The sequence below is a fragment of the Bemisia tabaci genome, chromosome 2 (genome assembly GCF_918797505.1).
Source record: "Bemisia tabaci chromosome 2, PGI_BMITA_v3".
Classification (NCBI taxonomy): Eukaryota; Metazoa; Arthropoda; class Insecta; order Hemiptera; family Aleyrodidae; genus Bemisia; species Bemisia tabaci.
Window position 1 is genome coordinate 27282939 of NC_092794.1, and position 21044 is coordinate 27303982.

A 21044-nucleotide genomic window follows, 5' to 3' on the forward strand; every position below is an offset into this window, starting at 1 on the left:
GTCGTGCGCCATGCGCCATGCGGATGGCGCAGGGCAGCTCATGAAATTCTCCCCTGTGCTCTGTCGAAAGCCGTAGGATGCCCTGTAAATTTAAAAAGACCGCGTTAAGATACGGCACCGTTGAATGGCAACTTATCCTAGTCCTCGGCAACATGTATGCTCTTTGAAGCTTCCTCTCTACCATGTACTTTCCTCTGTTCTCTTTTACTGTTAAAAAAGTTGAAGTTGTTTCTTCTTCTTCTTGTAGCTTTTGTTGTTGTTCGTACGTAAATCCGTAAATCGTGCCGTGGCTTGTGGGGTTTGAGCCGTGTTCTTCCGCAAAATTTTTACATTTTCAAATCCATTTCATTTTAAATTTGCTTATTTTATCCATCTCACCGTTACTAATGGAAGGGAAAGCAGCAGCTAAAGTGAGTTCTTCACGTTTCCTTCAAAATAGCTTGAATGTCACGTTTGCTGCACGCAACGTGCGTGTGAGATCAGCTTTGCAGCTAAGATCTTGATACTAATTACCTACTGAGTATCTTATAATTGCGAATTGGTTCTTTTTATCATTCTGTGAATCTCTCCTTCGCATTATTCCTACATTCAGTTAATCTTATTTGTTTTTATTGCAATTTGATACTGCCTTCAATCACTGACAAAAAAGTATTTTATTCCTTTGATGTCACTTCGCACCATCAGATCCTCGAGTACCGTAGGTCACATGCGTGTATATTAATTTCTTTTTTTATGAAATGCATGCCTCCCTGAGCAACTGTTATATCAGATGATTGATCAGAAGGCTCATGTCCACTTTTGTGTTTTAACTCCTACTGTCATTTTATCATGTTGATATTCTTATGCTTGATGAAAGTTGGTGATATTAACCTCTGGGACAATCATTGTTGGCATCATTAGGTCTAATGGGTGAATGCTTACACCTCCCTTGAATGATGCTGCTTTATTAAGTCTGATAATGTGCTCATGTTTCAACCCGCATTGTGCAAATCACCCTGAAGCGCAATTATTCTCAAGGATAATGCTGCCCATCACAATTATTTTCCCTCGCAAACCTCTCACATTGACCTCTAGAATTTTCTTTTCATCAACACTTCTTAACTGCTGAAGCTCCTGTCTCAACTTGCCACAGACGTTTAATGAAAACTGAGAAAATTGAATGAAATCTGGAATTTTAGTCAACCCTCAGTATAGCATACCAGGGATCTTTTCAAGAGGAGGGATATGTATTGCAGCCGCCTTGTATACATTAAACCTAGTTAATTTGTACGAGAAATACTAAGTTAAAGCTTATTAATAACACTGATAAAGTGATTCTAGAGAGATCTTCATCTGGAAATGTTTGACGTTAAAATCAAGATTATGAGTATTTAAATATTACATTTATTTGTATGTCATATTACAAGATTGTGAATTATAATTTTGTCATGTTTTCTCCCTATAGACGCTGTTAGTGGCAAGTCACAAAAAAGCAGTTTAGGTTTATCGATTTATTTGCATCGGTAGCATTGAAAGAGGTTACGTCAATGTTATTGTTTGGATGCAATTTGATATAATGGAGAATTCCTATGATAACGTCGCCACTAAGAGGGTCTATAGTGTTTCATAATTGATTGATTTATGCTTTTCCAAGACATTTGCTAATTTTCATGATTATATATATTTTCTGTGAGGTCTTACCTAACCTCCAAAGAGGCACCATGAGTAAATGCACCAGATGCATTGGTAAAGAGGCACTCTTTGGTGATGAGCACGGCAATGTCATGTACTGTCATCGCACGGAATATTGCACTGGCTTTTATCCTATATTTATCGAAGTATCTATTAGATTTGATTTAATTTGATTTTTTCCCCCCTTTTTTTTGCAGGTTGAAGAATACAAAGACAGTCTGAAAACCAAGGTAAAACTATGCACTTACTATTTCTGCCAGTAGTCATTCATATACCTATGTAATTTTATTTCTGTTCAAATCCATTTACGTATTTCAGAAAATTTTGTTTTCATCACAGTAAGTATTACCAATGTAACCATTATTCAATGAGCAATAGAGCTCTCCTTCTGAGGAGATGTTATTTTACAAAGAATCCTGAGGACCAGTTAACCCTCCGTGGCATGAATTAATTTTGGATCTCAGATTCCAGGGGACACTAAGTATAATCTATTTTGTAGCTTGCACACAAAACAGAGGGTACCAAGTTTTTTTCTCTTCAAAATTTAATATTTTTGAGAATCAGTCATTCCGAAAAGATAAAAATTATGAAAATTTGTAAAATCATGCCACATAGGATAGATTCAGTTTTTAAAACCCCACAAATACTTTGTTGCGAATTCGTAACACTATACCATAGGGGGATAACGTCTGTCCCATATCGACGGTGTAAGTCGGCAATCACATAATTCGTTTGCGGTGTCTGAAAACCTCCGCCTCTATGTTATTTTTTTAAAGGAGTGCAAATTGACATCATTCTTTGAAGTTTTCGCAGAATTTTCTTCGTACCGAGAAGAAAAATCACGGCAGTTGTAAAGAGTTGCCGTTGAGTAGTTTCCAGTTTAAAAAATAAAGTATGATAACAAGCCTGCGACGTCGCAAACCGAGTTATGTGATTGCCAACTTACACTGCCGATATGCTGGATATGTTACAACTGTAATTTATTTTCTGGAGAATCGTATCTTGCTCATTGTTTGAAACCCTGTAGTGCATGTTAAATAAGTAGGCATGTTTTGAAAAGAGACAAGTCTAATCAATTTGTAATTTTTTTGACCTTGCGTCAGGTGGCAAAAAATGACTCATCAGGTAGCTTAGATAAGCTTGGTATGTTTTTTCTCTCAGCAAAGTTTGCAGAAAATTGGCTTGCTCGTCAATTTTATAGAGAAAGTAGAATTTTTACACATTTTAAACTGAGCTTCACAGGTATATCTTCTGTAGTTACATTTAGCTCCTTAATAATTTTTATTCTTGTCAACAGGCAGAGCATTTGATACTGAAAGAATTTCCAGAAAAGATAGTCAGATTGAATGAACTGCTAGAAACAAGCCAATTCAAGGAGAAAGATAGCTCCAAAGTACACCAAGAACTCAACATCCCTGTTCCGGAGCCTGTCTCTCTACAAAAGTATGACTTGTTATTTTGTTGATTTGTGAGTTAAATACTTGAGGAACCTTCGCTTGATTGTGTAGTTGAAGCTTTGGATGTGAGTTGGTTAATAAGTCTCAAGATCTCCACCAAAAAATTCATTTTTGTGAGAGGGAATTGGATCACTGAACTTGAAATTTCTGCCAAAGATATGGATAAATTACAAAGAATATTCAGCTAATTTTCCATTTCTCTACAGGCACCTTTTTTTTCCTGTCAAGAGAAAATGTGTAAAAGAAAATTCTGAAACTTGAAAGTGAGAAGTGCGCTTTATGTACATTAGCAAATTCTGAAGCCCTAAAATGTTTAATTTTAATCATTATGCATCTTGACTATTTTGGAGCTAATATTAATTGACTAGCTGCTTCCCTTCCTTTACATGGGTTGTCACAGGTTTTAATCCTTGACACCTTATCTAGAAATTGTAATTTTCGAAAAGGTGAAAAATTGTGGTAATGATCCAAGGAGATCACCGAAAATAACACACAAATGTTATGAAAATTGGAAGAGTCTGGAAGTTCACAGTAATAAAGATAATGTGGAACTGAAATTTGATTTTTATTCGAACAAATTTTGCATGCCTCTGCATGTAAAAACAATTGGAAAGATAACACTTCTTGTTTTCAAGCTGAGAATGAGCACCAATGATATCCAAAATTTCGGACAAAAAAAAGAGATTAGTTATGGATTTCTTGAAATTTTGCAAAAAGTGCCTTGTTAAACTAATCATGAGTAAAGATTTTAAATGTAGGTATGAATCGAAAAAACTAGTGGGTGTGTCAAGAATTGCCTTCCGAAGGATTCTGATATGAATGTGTTACTGCTAAAGATGGTGCTTGCAAGATTTCAATCTGCTTTTTCCAAAATCTGCAGTTTTCTAAACTTAACTTTGAATTACTGCTAAAGATGGTGCTTGCAAGATTTCAATCTGCTTTTTCCAAAATCTGCAGTTTTCTAAACTTAACTTTGAATTGCACTGTCTTTTTCTTCTTCTTTTTTTCCAAGAACAACCTTGGATCAATTTAGTAAAATATCATCTCAAGTCAAGGAAACTGGCGATAAGATGGTCGATAATTGGCTGAAGATGCAAGGTCTATAACAAATAAACTGTAGTTGATATCTCCTTCCTACGTTTATTTTTAAGAAGTTAACTTGCAAACAAATGGGCTGTAAAATTTTTGAATAGTTTTTGCACTGGAAGGAATATCTAGATGAAGCTTTAAGTTGATTCACTCATTTAACATCTTTTTAAAATTTACACTGTATGAGAATACTCCAAAACGTTGAAATGGATTTACGCATTCTAATCGGTGAGATTTTGCAGCACTGAATTACAGATTCTGAATGCCAGGGATACAGAAACTTCCTGATTTTCCGATGATGACTGTTTGGCCACTCTCATGGGAAATGGGGAGGGGTGCAATTTTTTTTTTCTTTTTCTTTTTCTTTTTAACCCATTTAGCAAACCAAGTCAGCTTTTTCTTGGGAAGAAAATTGCTAAGTGCCCTGTTTTGGAGGAAAAAAAACTTCGAAGCGTGTTATTTTCTGTGCTAGAAGCCTTTCAAGTGTGCTGCTTTTAGAAAAGGAAACTTTTAAGTGCGTTGTTTTGTTTGGAGATCAAATTAAAGCAAAATACCAACTTTTTGGGAAGGTAAATTATGAAAATGGGAAGGCTAGTTTCTGCCCTCTGTTTAATGCTCTATTCAACATTAGAACACTTGCCTTTCTTAAATCCAGCATTTTATCTACAGGCTCTTTTCTCTGTTTCTATTCATTTTTAAAATGTTTTCCTCTACTTTTTACAGCTGCAACAATGAGCCTGTGTCAAAAAAAAGGAAGCAGGATCATGAAGACATCGACGGAACTAAAGTATTTTCTATTATCTCTGGAACTGTACCCTGTAACAAATACCTCACAGATGTCATCAAAATTGTCAAGCCGTACATCAAGGAACTGATTGAGGATGCAAACATCGTAAGTATCTAGAATGAGCCTGTGGCAAACTTTTTATCGAGGAAAAATACGAGTTGACTTTTAATGAAAGTGACCCAAAAATCACGATGAGCGTATCGACAAAGTCTGGAATGCACCCTTAACTTCACAATCTGCATAAGAAATTTGCGTTTTTTTATGAGAAAAATTATGAGAAAAGCAGTACCTAACAGCTAAAAAGTTACTGTTGCTTACATTTAGCAACAATCAGAAATATCAAATAATGGAGGAATTACATTTAAAATAAGAGAAATATAACTTTTCCTGTAATAGGTTCCTTCGTTACCATGAAGACTCAGGTTAAAGCTTAATGAGTTTAACAGTTGCTGACTTAATTACTCCCAAAGATGCCGTGTCCTTACGGAGTGGAGTCAGAGAGTAAAAAATAACTCTAAAATTCTGTAGGGTTTTCTCTTTACACAGAAAAATAACTGTATAAGAGCAAATTTTACCCAACTCAGCAAGCCTTGTAAGAGATCTACCATAATAAGCTTTGAAGCTCCCTCACACCGCATCTTGATATCTGTGATAGTTTTTTCAAAACAGGGAAAATCTCACATTTTTGAGACAGCCTTTTTATTCATAACAAACTCAGGGGATTTCTAAAAAAATTTGAAGACAACAAGCTCATTCAAAGATTGTTACCTGCTGACAGTCTGAAAAACATTAAAGTCAACTTGGTAGATCTGGAAGGAATAACTTAAAGAAGAAGTGGAAATTTGCAAGGTGAAGTGAAAGAGCTTGTAGTATTGATAAGTAATTAGTTTCAGTTCATGCATGACATCTTGTATTTTAATGATTTCAACAAGCTCGAATGAAATGAAATTCTCTGCTTCAGCTAAAAATGTGGGTGTCTTTCATGATACCAAAAATTGAAGATGGGAACAATTTTGGTGTCTCTGTTCAAGAAGAAACCCTAGAAGAAATTCAGTCTGTAGAGTCTGAGGCTGCAACTTACTTCGATCAGATTTCCAGATATCATGCAACTCGAGCTAAATTGGTCTCCAAGGTAAGGGCTTTAGTCTCTAAACTCTTTTCTAGGGAGTTTCAGCTTGTATTTTTGAATCTTGCCCAGCAAAAGGATGTGTTGGATATTTTAGTCCAGAGAGGTTTATCCCTATTGTTATCAATTGGAGCCTAGGCTCCGGCCATAGATATCTTTTAATCAACTCAAAAATTCTAAAAATTGAAGTGCCAGGCGCAGGAAGGGCCTTCCTTGGTTGCAGTGTCTCAGTTTCTCCTCGAATATATCATCAATTTTAAGAGAGGCAAGTGTACATGGGTGCTTTTAAAGAAGGGTCTAATTTAGGGTCCAACTTCCCCCCAAAATTCAAATTAAATTTTGGAGGGTTGGTCCGAATATCTCTTGATGTTTTTTAGACTTTTTGTCTTTACCGAAGATACTGAACAGCAGCTTTCAAAGAAAATAAAGTTTTAAATGTTCATAACCATTTTTTGCCATCAGAACTCACCAGACCAGATCATATTCATGTTAAATTTAAAAAACATCGCCTTCAAAAGTTGAGTCCTGTTAGATTTATCATTTTGATCTCCCGTAAGATTCATCGTTTTGATCTATGGTAAGGACAAAAGTAATTGTTTTATTTTTTTCAAAATCAAGATTACACTATCTCTATACATCACGTAGTATACTGAGTCCATTGAAGAAGTTTTGAAAAATTTCATGAAACTGTATTTTATGAAGTCCTGAGTTTTTTATTAACAACTCTAAGATTTTTTTTCAGATGTTTGCTGCTGAAGCCGAAAATTATCTTTAGTTTTGACCATCACTATCCATCTCTTTCAAGTGTTCAATTTTGTGCTAATATGTTTGTTCCCCTGTTTTAGGTAGCAAAATATCCTCATATTGACGATTATCGAACTGCCATTCAGGAACTGGATGAAAGATCTCACCTAAGTCTTTGGCTTATAATCATCGAAATTCGCAACAGATACTGCACGTTGCACGACATAGTAATCAAGAACCTGGAAAAGATCAAGAGACCTCGATCTTCAAACGCAGTTTCTCTGTACTAGGATTTCTATTATTAAATTACAGCCTTTTTTCTCCCTATATTCAACAGCCTTTCCACGTTTAATCATGAATTTGGAAATTGAATTTATGGAAAACTTCACACCTTCTTGTGAATATCCTTTTAACTTACATGAAAGCATCAAGTATGCGAGCTTGTTGTTCCTTTTAAACTCTTGTAATTTCAAACCCTCTGTGATTGATCATAAGTAAGGACTTTTATACTTCTCCAATTAATCATAGCTCCATTTTTTTTTTTTTTTAAATTTAAATCTTCAACGAAAATTAATAAATGTTGATTGTTTTCATGCACCAACTCGTTTTTTTTTCAAAATCTATCGTGTTTTTCAAGTAGATTTAAGTCAATAACTCTGTCATTCAATTGTAAGTGCATCGTTTGTAGGCAAGCTACTTTCTGTGAGAAACGTCATTACTGATTACAATTTTTTGAAGATGTCCCCTGTAGTTGCTAGAAGGATTAGTTTGAATAAGGGTTCAATTGCTTGAACCGTTTACATAAAATTGATCATTATTGTAAGAAAAATTATTTGAGTTCTACTATACAATTCGAACTCAAACTTCAAAACTTCTAATTCTCAAACAAATGATTGTAAAGTCGAGTTTTTCCATAAGGTATGGAACATTTCAGAAGATATCCCACAGAAACGCGTACAGTAATGATTGTGAGATTGTGACATCTTTCCATGATACAGGAGCAGTCTAATGGCCCAATCGTAAATAATTGCAGGAGCAGGTGATCAACGATCCGAATGGGAGGAGATAAGGCAGAAAGAGCAAAATAGGGCATTTGGGGTGGATACTCATTTCACCTCCAAGTGTTGCAAAGATTTTTAAATACAATTAAAACACACCGCGACACATTTTAAAAAGTTAAAGGATCACTTTTGACATTCTCTTCATCAAATGTTTACAATTTTAATCAACTTTTGGATAACTTCTCAAACAAGACATCAACTGAAGCCCAATATACAGACTCCTGTTTTTCGTGGCATAAAAAAATGAAATTGACAATATTTTCTGAATCAACAACAGTAATTTATTGTTTATTTTTCAACATTCTAAATCGATAGAATACAGAAATCACAAAAAAATTTTCTCTTAGAAAAAATGCTAAAGATTAAAAGAGGAGTTTGGAGGACAAGGCGCACAAAGGTAGTCGTTTAAAAAAATTGATGTATCCATAAACTTAGCTAAAACTAGTCTGTAAGTATGCACATATATTCTTTAAAAAAATCACAACTAAAATCCAACTTTAAAGCGTTAAAAAGTGAGTTTAATCTTCCTTTCTGCCATAAGGTTCCATGTAATTTTGAAACTTTAAACAAATATTTCTTGAAGTAGCAAAAGCTGCACTTAATGCGCCTTGTCCTCCAAGCCCCTCAAATACAATGAACAGAGACAGGGGGACATACAGATCCAGAAAATTTCTACATAGTTGTTAATCTTAACTCTCAGCAGTCTTTCAGTGCGATCTCAAATCATTCACACAAGAAGCATTAATTCTGAGGTATTCAATTTTCATTCTTAGTAAATCAAAATGGACAGACTCAGATCCCAATACGTTTCAGGGGTTGAAAATCGTAGATCAGTAAAATCAGTAAATCGTTATAATTCTGGGCAATTTCTAAGTGCCAAAATCAACCTAGATTTTAACCCTAAATTCCGTTTAAAGAACCAAGTGATGGACATCATCTACTCCAGTAGTGAACAGCATGGTTTCTCCACTTTCAATTCACCTGTGATGTTTGGATCATCTGAAAACTGTCCTTACATGTTCTAGTCCTCAGCAAACCCATTCAGAAGTATCAACCTACAATGGATGTAACATATTTAAGAAATTAAAAAAGTTATCTTTTTGATTTCTTCTTCTTAGCATTCTTCTTTTCCAGTTTCACCAATTTCCTGAAAAAGAGCAAAATAGAAAAATAAATATTGTGAACAATAAAATGTAATATAGTGATAAGAAGATGAAAACATGAGAGTAATAAATGCATCAGAATAGTTCGCTAAAAAAAGAAAAAAAAGGGAAGAAATGAACATTCTGATTAGTTGCAGGAGAGCTGTTTAAACAGTTACGGACATTTTTCTAATATTTCCTAAAAAAGTTAGGCACTTGTTTCATTTGATTCAAACAGTGCGCAGGCAAGGTTAAAAGAAGTTCATATTGCACCACTAAAGGACCCCTAACTTTTGGCTGCAGAACTTTTTTGGGGTACTGAATTACACATGCCAAAAATTCTCTCCAGTGACCGAAAGCTCTTTTTTTAGCTGGAATTATTTACCTTTCTATTTTTATGGAATTCAGTACTTTTTGAAAAGAGCAATTTAAATGCATTTGAACAGATTCCCTATTCCACTCAGAAGAATCAGCATTAAGGAAAATTGAAATCCAGTAAACACGCTTCTTTCTTTCAATTTTCAACTATCCATTGAAACTCTTGTAATTTAGTTCATTTGTGATATGCGGGTGCTAAAACCAAGAGCAATGATATTGTTTAAAACATTCGTCGTGAGTTACTGAACAACTAGTGCTGACGGAAAGTACGGTATCACAGGATTGGTGAAAGTTGCGGACACAGTTGAAATTTGCGGAAACTTAGAATTCATCTCTTAACTCATTTACATGCGATGTTTTATTTGCCTGCTGTGCCGAGAGGTATGATGATGATGAGACAGTTCTTCGATAAAATACTTCATTGCACCAAATTAGAAAAAAGATCACTTGGATTTATTCAGGCTGGCAACAGAACACTCTAACATGGTCTTGAGAACAGTCCTTGAGGCGCTATCTAAATGGAAATCTAGAAACACGACCGAAGCAATCGCCTTGCAATGCAGCAAGTTTACTCATCAATTCAAATATGTTCTAGGCTTGTGCTAATGAAAGCACTCATCAAATCACGCAAACGGGTTAATTGTGGACAAACCTCCACACAAAGTTCATTGATAAGGGAGGCTTCTCTGTAGAAAAGTCCTTCATCTTGGATTTTTCCCAGCAAAAGTGTCCTTACTTCCGAAGAATTCTTGCTATAAGGTCATCACTCATACAATTTTATGTTCTGGTCCCAGGTAATTGAGGCAAAAAAACAAATATTGTAACCTAAAACCGACGATTTAAACTACTGACCTATTAACAATTATATCTAACTTTTTGAAATGATTTGCTATTACATAAAGTTATTACGAGAGGTGGAGGAGTCCATTATCTTGATTTGGAACTATGCCAACAGCCATTGAATTCTGGGCATTGTAATAAATTGTTTTGCTAAATTGGGTCAAAACTCAATTTAGCAGTGCCTTTAATTTTCCTGTCTCATGCGCCCATGAACGCAAGGCAGGCAACACTGTTTCTTGGTTAGCAGCAATTGTTTCATGAGCAGAGATAGTTGTACGTTGCTGAAGGTTGACCGCTATGCTGCTTTGTTTGAATTTTGCAGGGAACCCCAATTTTCATCCTTACCATACGGAGCTTTTCAGTCTCATTAGTATTAACAAGAAAAACGTGTTTCTTGAAAAATGTCAAGTAACTTGAAAGGCACATTAATGAGGTTAAAATAAAAACGGAGAGACTTGCTTTGGGATGCATATTTTTTTTATTGCTTGTTAGCGGTGTTTGACTTGCGTACATACACTTCGGACTACAAATCCATCTTCAACATTAAAATATTTCACAGAACTGCAAGGGACTCCACCTTCATGCAAAATTTCGAATTTACATTCAGGACACACCCGAGAAGCCTCTCTACTTTGTAATTACTCACAAATGAATCAGATATACTTACTTCAATAATTTAAATTTTTGCCTTGGCGATAAAGATTTTAAAAAGTTAAGGTCAGCATCATTCAGAGAATCCATTCCATCCATTTCCCCATCGCTACATAGCATATCCTAAGAAAAGAAGAATACACGAAATTACAATCGAAAAATGGATTAGATAAATAGATATAAATTAGGATTTCCAGCTCGGAGCAGAAGATAAACACTGGGTAAATTCAACGTTTTGAACATGGTAAACTTCGATTTGGACTGAACTCATATCCAGTTCTCTTTGATCTAAAAGAAAGGATGCAGAAGTTGACCAGTGTGATTTTCATTCTTTTTGAAAAACTCATCACAGGCTAGCATGTTAAAACTTTCCTCTGGAGGACCCAGCACCCATCCACTATGTATCACTACTTTGAACTCTAAATCACTCTCAAAATATGATGTAAGGCTGGGTCAGTTACACAAGTATTAGAACGGTATTTTGGCGATTGACTCTTTTCTAAAAAGCAAAGTTTAAGAATTTCCTATTTTGTTTTATTTTTTCAAGAGAAAAATAGTTAAAATATCTACTTGAAATAATTTTAAATTCATGAGTTTTGGCAAATTTGAAGACAAATTGTTGGTTGGTTTTCTTCTAGATAGATAGAAAAAAAAAGGAAAAAAAAAAAAAAAAAAAAAAAAAAAAAAAAATTATGTGCAGAGATTTGCAATGAAACAAACCAAGATAAGCATTTTTTAATTTTACAAAAGCTGTCCATTTTGATTGTTTGATCACACCTTGTGACTATTTGTGGACAGTGTTTTCTCCAAACGTGCTTCTGAAATTCTTTTTGGAACCCTTTTGGGACCTATTTTTAAATTTACCATGTTACACTGAGGATGCAAAAACTTATACATGCCTTTTGAAAATGTTCTGGAATTTGGATATGTTGTTGTGCTGACAAGGCACTCTTTTTCATTGCAAATCCGTCTTCTTTGAGGTGTCGCAGGAGCGTCGACTCATCTAAAGCTTCCTCTTTTTCTTCTGATGTTCCTGCAGTTTGATTGAATAATGGACACTCTTTGTCAGTGTTGATGTGTCCCCACTTGTGACACTTGATGCATCGTACGTTCCTCACTTGAATTCCGAAGGGCTGATCTCTGATTTCAGAATCTCCTTTACAATAGCTGAAATGAGGGATGTTCATGATACAAAAGTGTCAATATGAATGGTACTTCTGAGTATCAACGTATATTATAACAAATTTAAAAAATGTACTGTTACAGTTGGTCAAAAAATGTGATTACAAAGCAGAAAGAGATTTTCTCAAGATAGCATATTTTCTTCGCACATGTTTACTGAAAAGTTAGTGATAAATTCTCCTTCGAAAAGCTTCTAAACTTTTTAAAATTAAAAACACAGGGGTGCAGAGGGTTCTTAGCCTTCCCTAAAATTTGCTGTTTTGCTATGATTGCGCCTCTACATAAAACAACGCGCTCAACAGCTTCTTTCCCCAAAAGTAGCGCGCTTAAAAAAATTCCAGCATATAAAACAGCGCGCTTAAAAGTTTCCTTCTCCAAAAGCACCGCGCTTAAAAGTACCTTTCTCCACAAGCAGAGTGCTTGAAATACTTCCAGCAAATAAAAATCTTGCTTGATAGTTTCCTTCCCTAAAAGCAGCATGCTTGAAAGGCATCTAGCACAAATAACAATGCGCTTCCCTGTTTTATCCTCAAAACACGGAGTGGGGGGGGGGGGGGAGTCTTTCCAAATTTTTACAGCCTTCCCCAATTCTCCTGCGAGCAGCCGCGCAATCATGATCGCGTGATTGAGAACATTCTGCACCCCTATATGAACGAAAAAAAGGAAGGTCTCAAACACACTTTCATTTTATGAGTGTTGGGTAACTGTCATTTATATCAGTAGACCTCCATGAATTATTATTGAGTATACTTGTTTAACTCTTAGTTCTCGCAGTAAATAAAGTTAAAAAACTTACTCCTCTCTGGGGGCATTGAATTTTCTCTGCCATTCAAATCTAAACTCAGGTTCATCATCTTCTTTTTCACGCTCCTTCTTTGCACCAGGGGGAGGTTCATACATGAAATTGACACTCAATTTGTCTTTGCTCTCCTTGGATAACATAGCTCTGCAACAAAGAATGATAAAACATTTCTAAATTATTACTTGTACTTAGCTTGAAAAATGGGTTTGCTTAAGCTATTTAAAGAGGTTCCTCAGGTATTACACCGATTCGTCGCTCTTCTGACATAAGAGCGTAACTACACTTTGCAATGAACCCTGTTGTCTATACAACTTAATGCTTTTCCGGGCTCAACTCAATGTGTAGTTACGCTTTTATGTCAGCCAAGAAACGAATTTAGAAAGATCTCAGGGTTTAATGAGGAACCTGCTCAAAGTTTTTGATCTAGTATTGACTTAGGCTTTCATTGGAAACCTTGTCCACTGTCAGTGGACTACACAATAATTTAGAAACTTGCAACAGAATGATCTCTAAGGTCTGATTGTTCCCTTTGCAACCAACTTGACACCGACTTGCTTTTCCTTTGCAAAATCATTATTTTCTTTTACCACTTGCACGGGTATTTGATGCGGGCATTTCAGTCCTCATTCCATTAGAATCAGGGTACACAGGAAAACAAAAAAATTCATAAGTCCCTGCTCTATTTATAAATTGATGACATTTTGTATTAATATTTGATAAACTCATTTCCGATGGCTAATCACTTTTCAAGCATATATTGGCAGTTGATGTAAGTAGGTACATCCGCATTTTTGTACACTAGGAATGAAAAAATTCTGAGTTGATGGTAAAATACAGAATTTGATAACCGAAAACCTCGATAACTCAATAGAAACGGCCATTCCCTTCCACTGAAAGCGAAAATGCTCAATAGGCAATTCAAAAAAAATTGCTATGTTAACTTGAAAACATTTTGGGCTGATAATAGAGAAATAGCTCAAAAAGAAGAAATGTAGGGAGAGCCGGGTAATGAGAGACGAACAGGGTAAAGAGAGACCTACCCCCCTATTTCTGAGCTCCCTGTTTGAGTTTAAAGATTGAGAAAATCAGGGTACATTAGTTACCTCATAAGAACTTATTACCTAAAGTTTCATCTCTATCACTGCAATAGAAAGTATTTTTTTCTTTTTTCTCATTTTTCATGTCTCTCTTTACCATTATGGAGTAAAGAGAGACTTGGTCTGGATTGCCTCTTCTATTGCACAGGGAAAATATGGCAGGGCAATGAGAGTGTTCTACTAATATAGTTTGATTACCATTTCAAATTTCAGGTCAATCGGACAAAATGTGAATGAGTTACGGGGTTTTGAAATTGGACTACAGGAAGTTCACAAATTCAATTCAAAAAGTGAAATTTCAAATTTCTATTAGAGGGATAAAAAACCTCAAAAATAGGGCTTAAATATAGTCTTAACAATATATAATGAAATTAAACATTAGAAAATTGCTTAAGAGAACATTTTGGTTTTGAAATTATGATAAAAATGACCAGTTAAAAAATTGGATTTTTCCTGATCTATTCTGATGTTAGAGGAATATTTGCCTGCTTAGCTGGCATTTTGACACTTGTCTCCAGGTCATATTTATCTAGAACATTGTGCATAGGTACCTAGTTGGATGTGTGGGGGAGGGAGATGAGATAGTTAAAATTTCATTAGTTTTGGAACCCTTTACTTCTGGAGAGGGACTCATGTAGGTACTCATTTTGAATTTGGATGCCTTGAATCTCGTTTCTGAAGTCTTTCAATTATGTTTTTTCCAGTGAAATGAATCGAAACTGAAAATCTCTCATTACCCTGGAGAAAAAAAATCCCAAGTTTCTCTTCATCCTGAAAAAAGTACGACCCGGGATGAAGAGAGACTTTTGCTGCCAGACTTGTAAATTCCTAAATAGCATAAAACAAAAAATATAGCCATATAGTACATATCCTAAGCTACAAAATGGTATAATTTGTTTTTTGCTTTGACTAAAATTTACTTTCCAAAATCCACGAAAACTGCGGCACGGAACGAACTTAGAAACACAGTTCGAAAAAGAGGTTATGTTTACATGCACTTCCCGCAGTCCGTTGACGTCCGATCCGGTCTGGAATTTGTACAATAGCGTAGAAATGGACAAAGAGTCCATTCCTTCTTGTTTCATTACTTAAATATCAAATAGGTAGCAGCAGGAGCAAAAGTCTCCCATTACCCTGGTCTCTCTTTACCCGGTTCTCCCTTGTTGATTATCTTTTCCTCTCCTTTTTTGCCCGATAATTCTTCTTGTCTTCACAAAACTGTAACACAATGGCGATTTCAGCTAATTTATGGCGATCATCAGGTGATTTAACAAAGGTGAAAACTATACCAAAAATAAAATCCTTACTGAAACTCTTTATCACCCGTTGATAAATGCAAGAAACTTACTTGTTGTTGTATAGATCCTGTTCTTTTTCATACCTACTGAAAGGCGAAAACTAAACCAAAGCTAAAATCCTTACTGAAACTCTACATCACCCATTGATAAATGCAAGAAACTTACTTGTTGTTGTATAGATCCTGTTCTTTTTCATACTGAACACGTAGCTCCTCCTGCTTCTTCTTATAGGCATCAGCTTTTTGTTCTGCCATCCAAACCTGAAAAAGATAAATAGAATTTACGTGAGCAACATTAACACCTTTCCTACCCTCTTGTAAGAATGCTGCATGCAATCTGAGGAAACCCCTGCTGAATGGTTTGATACCTAGGTATGATGTTATTCACGCACAGTGAACTTTTAAAACTGGATTTTTAATGAGGCAATGTGAGAAAAGTGAATTTTTCCGCATTCTTAAATGCACTTTAGGAGGATGCTAGACTGCTCCGATGTATATGGGGACCCTGCACCATAAGCTGTTATCATTTAACCCTAATCTGCCAAACATGGGTCATTTGTGACCTGTCGCTTCGTAAAAGAACGCCCATTTTTCACCCGCTGCCCCTGAAAACTTTACCTTCACAAATAACTCTACAAAAACATTGAATAACATGAATTTAAAAGAAAAACCACGGACACAAAAATTTAGAGTGGCTAGAGCTCTTTTTTCACGACTCCACGAGAACGACAATACCGAGTCAGTTTTGACGGTCTAGTTTAAAGAGACAGTCAGTTCGAGAACTGACCGAGAAAAAAAACTTAAAAGTTGGAGGAAAACTTACCCTTTTCAGGTTTTCTCGGGAGGCAGGATGGAAGAACTTTTTACACATGTAATTGTTGAAGCCTTTCCCCATTTTGACTATGACTGGGCAAAGTATCAGAATCAAAATCTTTAACAGCAATAGAAAATATTCAGCGATCTTGCACGAAATTAAATGCAACTAACTACAATGGCTCTTCTTTGTGCAATCACAAATGTCAACAACCACACAACCAAGGTAGATTTACACAGGTATGGACAGAACTTAACAACTGGCCTCTGATTGGCTCTCCAGCGGCCCCTTAACGTCAGCCATTTTGAATGTTTTGATTATTTTGATTTATTATGTTCGGTTTATCGTTTGTCAAAATTTTGTGGGATTTTTTGCACAATTTTGATAATGCGATATTAATTTTAACGTTTAAACGCACAAACGTTTGAATGTTAATTTGATTGTAATTTAATTAAAAAACGGGCCCCTTAACCTACGTCACGTAGTCATGTGACACGTACTGAGGCTCATGGGAAATTTTCAACTTTTCCATACCTGTGTAAATCTACCTTGCACACAACAACTGAACAACCGACCCAACAACCACCTAGAAATCCGGAACTGCACCGCTCATCAATGTTGACAAAACCATTCATCGATAACGAACCAATGACGTCATGCGGATACCAGTGATCCGATGTCTAGGGATTTATCCCTAGATCTAGGGATTTTCCGGAATTTCTAGGGATCTAGGGATTTTTCAGAAAATCTAGGGATTTTTTTTGATGAGGTAACGTAAGCAAAAATCGACTTTTTAACCTCAATTCCAGCTTCGACCATCGAAAATATTTTTTCATCCATATTTTGTAGGCCTTTTTGGCAACACTATTTTCCCCGTAAATAAGCCGGAAATTAAAACGATTGTGTCACTCGATGTACTTGACATTCACCTGCCTTCAACAGTAAAAAAACAATAATAAGAACTCAACTAATATTCTTTCATTTTATTGGTCTGGATTAGCACTGCTTTCAGAGAGCGGCAAAATTCAAACGAGCCAATCAGATTTAAATATTGCAAATCGATACATCGAATGACGTCATGATTCTACGTAAAAAATGGCGGTCTTTTGCAAAATCTAGGGATTTTTTGGGGATATTTGAGCAAATCTGGGGATTTAGGGATTTTTAGCGAAATCTAGGGATTTTTTTTCTTCCCCGCTAGGGATTTAATATCGGATCACTGGCGGATACGGCATTGAGCACAGCCATTCTGCCATTTGTGAGACTGTGACTGATACTGATAGCAGGCACTAAGAGTACTATTTTGTATTTTTATGTATGTCAGTTTCAGTCTCAGAGTGGTGATATAAATCAAGTAAAGTTTTTGTCTTTAATTAAAATGGTTGTGAAAACCGTACCTTACAAAGTACTCACTCACAAGCAGATTGTACTCAGCCTCTTCAAAAGAGCAATGAGACATTGTGAGGAGCACCACTATATGGAACCGTAAGTGAATCGATTCTTTATACCTGTTATCCAAGACCAGTCATATTTCTCATGTGCTTCAATTCAGCTGATAGAAATAAAGTACTTTTCCAGATTTTTGGCCATCAATTATTTTATCTCTAATTCAAATTCTTCCATCTCACAAAGTATTATGAGTATCAAACTGCTTTCAGCTCGAATCCAAGCGCAATTATAGTATTACCAAGTAGCACAGTCATGACCATCTAAGTAGTGTAAACCAATGATACGGAAACCACATCTTCTGGTGAATTATTTAGTTATGAGGCCTGTCCATTCTACAGTCCTCACTACCAGTAAAACCGTTTGCAGCTGATTCTTCATCCAATATTAGAGAGGACTTACTTACTCTGTGTAGGGGTCAATCTAGATTTGACATCTAGGGCTGGGTGCGAAGCAAATCTATGTTCAAATTTTTCATTCAGTGATGAAAATCAAATTTTACCAATTTTATGTTTCATTGAAGGTAGCTACGAAAGAGATATGTCACCCTGTGAGAAATTTAGAGGCTAACATACCAAAGCCTATTCATCAAGGGCACCTAGGTACTTGTCAATTTTAGAACAATCAAATGAGGATCCTTTACACGGGAATCTCTATAGTCCCCTCCTCACTCTTTCAGGCACCATACTAGATATGCGCAAGTTCTGATGAGAGCAAGATTTGATGAAAACAAGAATGTCGCAGATCCTGCAAAAGCCAAGCAGCTTGTGAAAGACGCGGAAGCTGAACTACATGAATATGCGCATCCTATACCTATAATCTGTAAGTTGTTTTTTTTTCCTTCCTGAATGTTTTTGATGGTTGCAGCCAATGCAGTCATTTTTGCGAGTCATTCTTCATCTACTCCGTAAGAATTGAAAGAGATTAGATCTTAAAACACATTTTAACTTTACTTTCATCTCACACCCTTAAGTAGCACCTATGAATGAAAATAAAAATATCGTGCAAAATTTAGAGACGTGCCACAAAATAATCCATCTTGAGCTTGAGAGTTACAAGATTCTTACTGAAAGTTGCCTTAATGCTCAAAAGACATGAGTCATCATCAAGAAATGTACACTCTATGCACTCAATCAAGTAGAAAATTTATTTCGGCAGGTATGTCCAGGGCTGGATTAAAGGGGGAAGGCACATGGGACAAGGCCCATGGCGGCAAATTTTGCAATTTTTTCAACATATGGATGATGAAAAAAAAAAAAAAAAACAAACGAGAAAAAGCGGCAAAAACTTTATTTACTGAGAGTAAAAATGTAGTAATTTCTAATTATGTTGTCTTTCGGTGGTGCACTGATGCATACAAAAGGCGGCAGCTTTCATGATCCGGGTGTAAGAGAGAAACCAAAGGCGCAATTTGGCGTAACCTGGAGTGGCGCGGCACAGTGAGCAATTATGAGAATGACTTAAGAGGGGAAGGAGAAGCGAGAAGCCCTCGGCACGGCAGCGCAGCGCTACGCCGACTGGCGGGCTTACATCTCTTACGTCAATTATAGATGACCCAAATCAAACGAGCAAGCCTGCCTCCAGAGCAAAAGTACTTCAAAATTAACTCCTTTCTTTCAACATTGCTTTTATGACTGTTCTCTGGTGTGACGTTTTAAACAGATTTAACGCCATAAGCATCAAACTTCAGTGCAATGACATGGACGTCTCTACGACGTCAAATCTATACACTTCTCTCATTAATTTTATTGATGAAATTGCACCATGCTTCAAACGTTATAAAATTCTGACTGAGGAAAAATTATTCAGCTTGAATGCACTTAAGTATGAGTAATAAAGATGCACAAGCACCAGAAATTTTGGTTAGCCCTGACCGACCAAGACCGAAATGAGTAAGCAGAAAAAAAAATTCTTTGACAAATTGGAATCCTCGTCCTCAGAGGCACAGACCATGCCAGATGAGCCACTGATCGAGAATCCGGAAATGCAGCCTGAAAGTTTGAGATCGACGAAAAGGCTATCAGAGAGCTTCAACCTCATCCTCGAAACTTTAAAGCAACAGTTAGGAAAACGAATCACCCCATACAAAGAATTTACCGAAAAGTTCAGTTTTCTCTTCAATTTAACCGAAATGGCAGCCACTGATACAACTACACGTGCTGTCAAGTTACAGCAAAACTGCACTGATTTGGAACTGGCACTTACAGTCGAGTGTCTACATTTAAAGAGTTACTTGGCTTCCGTGGATCCAAGTACAAGAGAAAAACTGGTCGCCCTGCGTCGTCTTTACTTTATGTTGATTGAAAATTCATTCAATTCCGTGTTTCCCAACATCGTAATCGTCCTAATATTTTCCTGACAACCGCCGCCACTAATTGCACTGGCGAAAGATCCAGTCTATCAAGTTTTCCAGAAGTTTTTCAAATGGACTACATTTTACAATTCGGAACTGTAAATTCCAGCCCAGCTTAAAAACAACGTTTGTTCCCAATGCACATAAGTGTTTTTTCAGATAAGCCAGAATTTATAGGTTCAAATTGCAAAATGCAGTCCGAATGTTCTTATATAGATATACTTACAGTGTATGAATACATCCAATTCAGCGTTCTTTGTATCAACACCTTTTATCATAATATCTGACTTTTTTCAGGGTTTGATTCTCCTAAAGGAATTGGTTATGAGAGATATCTTCACTATCCTGATGCGGTCCTTGATTATTGGCATCCACTTGAAAAAGCAATGTATCCTGAGTACTTTGCTCGTCGCGAGCAGAGGAAGAAGGAATACATCGAATGGTACGACAAGAAATACGGAAAGCCAACGGAGAAAGAGTTAGCTAGTTTCTATTAATATTTGACTATTTTCATCAGTAGGCATCCAGAGTAAGAGTAAATTTTGCTCGGATTTTTTCAACTATTTGTGTTTCTTGGTTTAGTCTGACTCCTTGTTGAATAAGCTGCTTGTCAACAGGTGCAAGTCCATTAAGTTCTTGGTTTCATAATGATGTACCACATCCTGTCAATGAATTTCTGTGAATCTGTGAAAAATTCTAGCAGTGTTAAAGCAAATAAATGAAATCCTCAAAAATTACTTCACAATTAAATCTTACACTAACAACTGGAAACAGAGCAATACATCCACTCTTTCCTGCAAGAAATCCATGCAATCAAAAGAATAATTGATTGGCAATTAACAGCTTACACTCGCACCTTACCTCTGATTTTTAAGAGTAGCCATGTCATGTGTTTGATTTTAGTTGAAACGGAAAATTTAAATTAATCTTAAAAGCTATCAACAGCATTTGGCTTTTGTTTTTCCCCCATTTATGACCTGTAAATATATGATATTTCATGTTGGCTTCAAACTGAACAGTAAATATCAAAATAAAATGTTTCATATGTTTGAGGTTGTCGTGATATTTTTTATCTCATAAAAATTTCCATCGAAAAAGTGAAATAGT

The 21044-nt window shown here is 36.0% G+C and overlaps 3 protein-coding genes across 4 annotated transcripts; 2 read left to right on the forward strand and 1 right to left on the reverse strand.

Annotated features, from left to right (window-relative positions):
* Window positions 1-210: 210 nt before the first annotated feature.
* REG (proteasome regulator gamma) lies at window positions 211-7471 on the forward strand. 2 transcript variants are annotated; one of them, XM_019044578.2, is made up of 6 exons: window positions 211-410; window positions 1869-1901; window positions 2969-3114; window positions 4941-5109; window positions 5966-6136; window positions 6976-7471. In XM_019044578.2, the coding sequence occupies exons 1-6, from the start codon at window positions 387-389 to the stop codon at window positions 7162-7164; spliced, it is 732 nt and encodes a 243-aa protein (XP_018900123.1). In that variant the 5' UTR covers window positions 211-386; the 3' UTR covers window positions 7165-7471. The 2 variants fall into 2 exon arrangements, with proteins under 2 accessions (XP_018900123.1, XP_018900120.2); XM_019044575.2 differs by lacking the exon at window positions 211-410 and adding an exon at window positions 650-697.
* A 722-nt stretch (window positions 7472-8193) lies between these two features.
* LOC109032444 (corepressor interacting with RBPJ 1) lies at window positions 8194-16682 on the reverse strand. The gene is made up of 6 exons (XM_019044574.2): window positions 16148-16682; window positions 15491-15585; window positions 12925-13074; window positions 11846-12113; window positions 10963-11069; window positions 8194-9082 (listed from the first exon to the last, which is right to left on the reverse strand). The coding sequence occupies exons 1-6, from the start codon at window positions 16217-16219 to the stop codon at window positions 9028-9030; spliced, it is 747 nt and encodes a 248-aa protein (XP_018900119.1). The 5' UTR covers window positions 16220-16682; the 3' UTR covers window positions 8194-9027.
* A 721-nt stretch (window positions 16683-17403) lies between these two features.
* On the forward strand, window positions 17404-20986 carry ND-B22 (NADH dehydrogenase (ubiquinone) B22 subunit). The gene is made up of 3 exons (XM_019044579.2): window positions 17404-17623; window positions 18264-18406; window positions 20235-20986. The coding sequence occupies exons 1-3, from the start codon at window positions 17517-17519 to the stop codon at window positions 20432-20434; spliced, it is 450 nt and encodes a 149-aa protein (XP_018900124.2). The 5' UTR covers window positions 17404-17516; the 3' UTR covers window positions 20435-20986.
* Window positions 20987-21044: the final 58 nt, after the last annotated feature.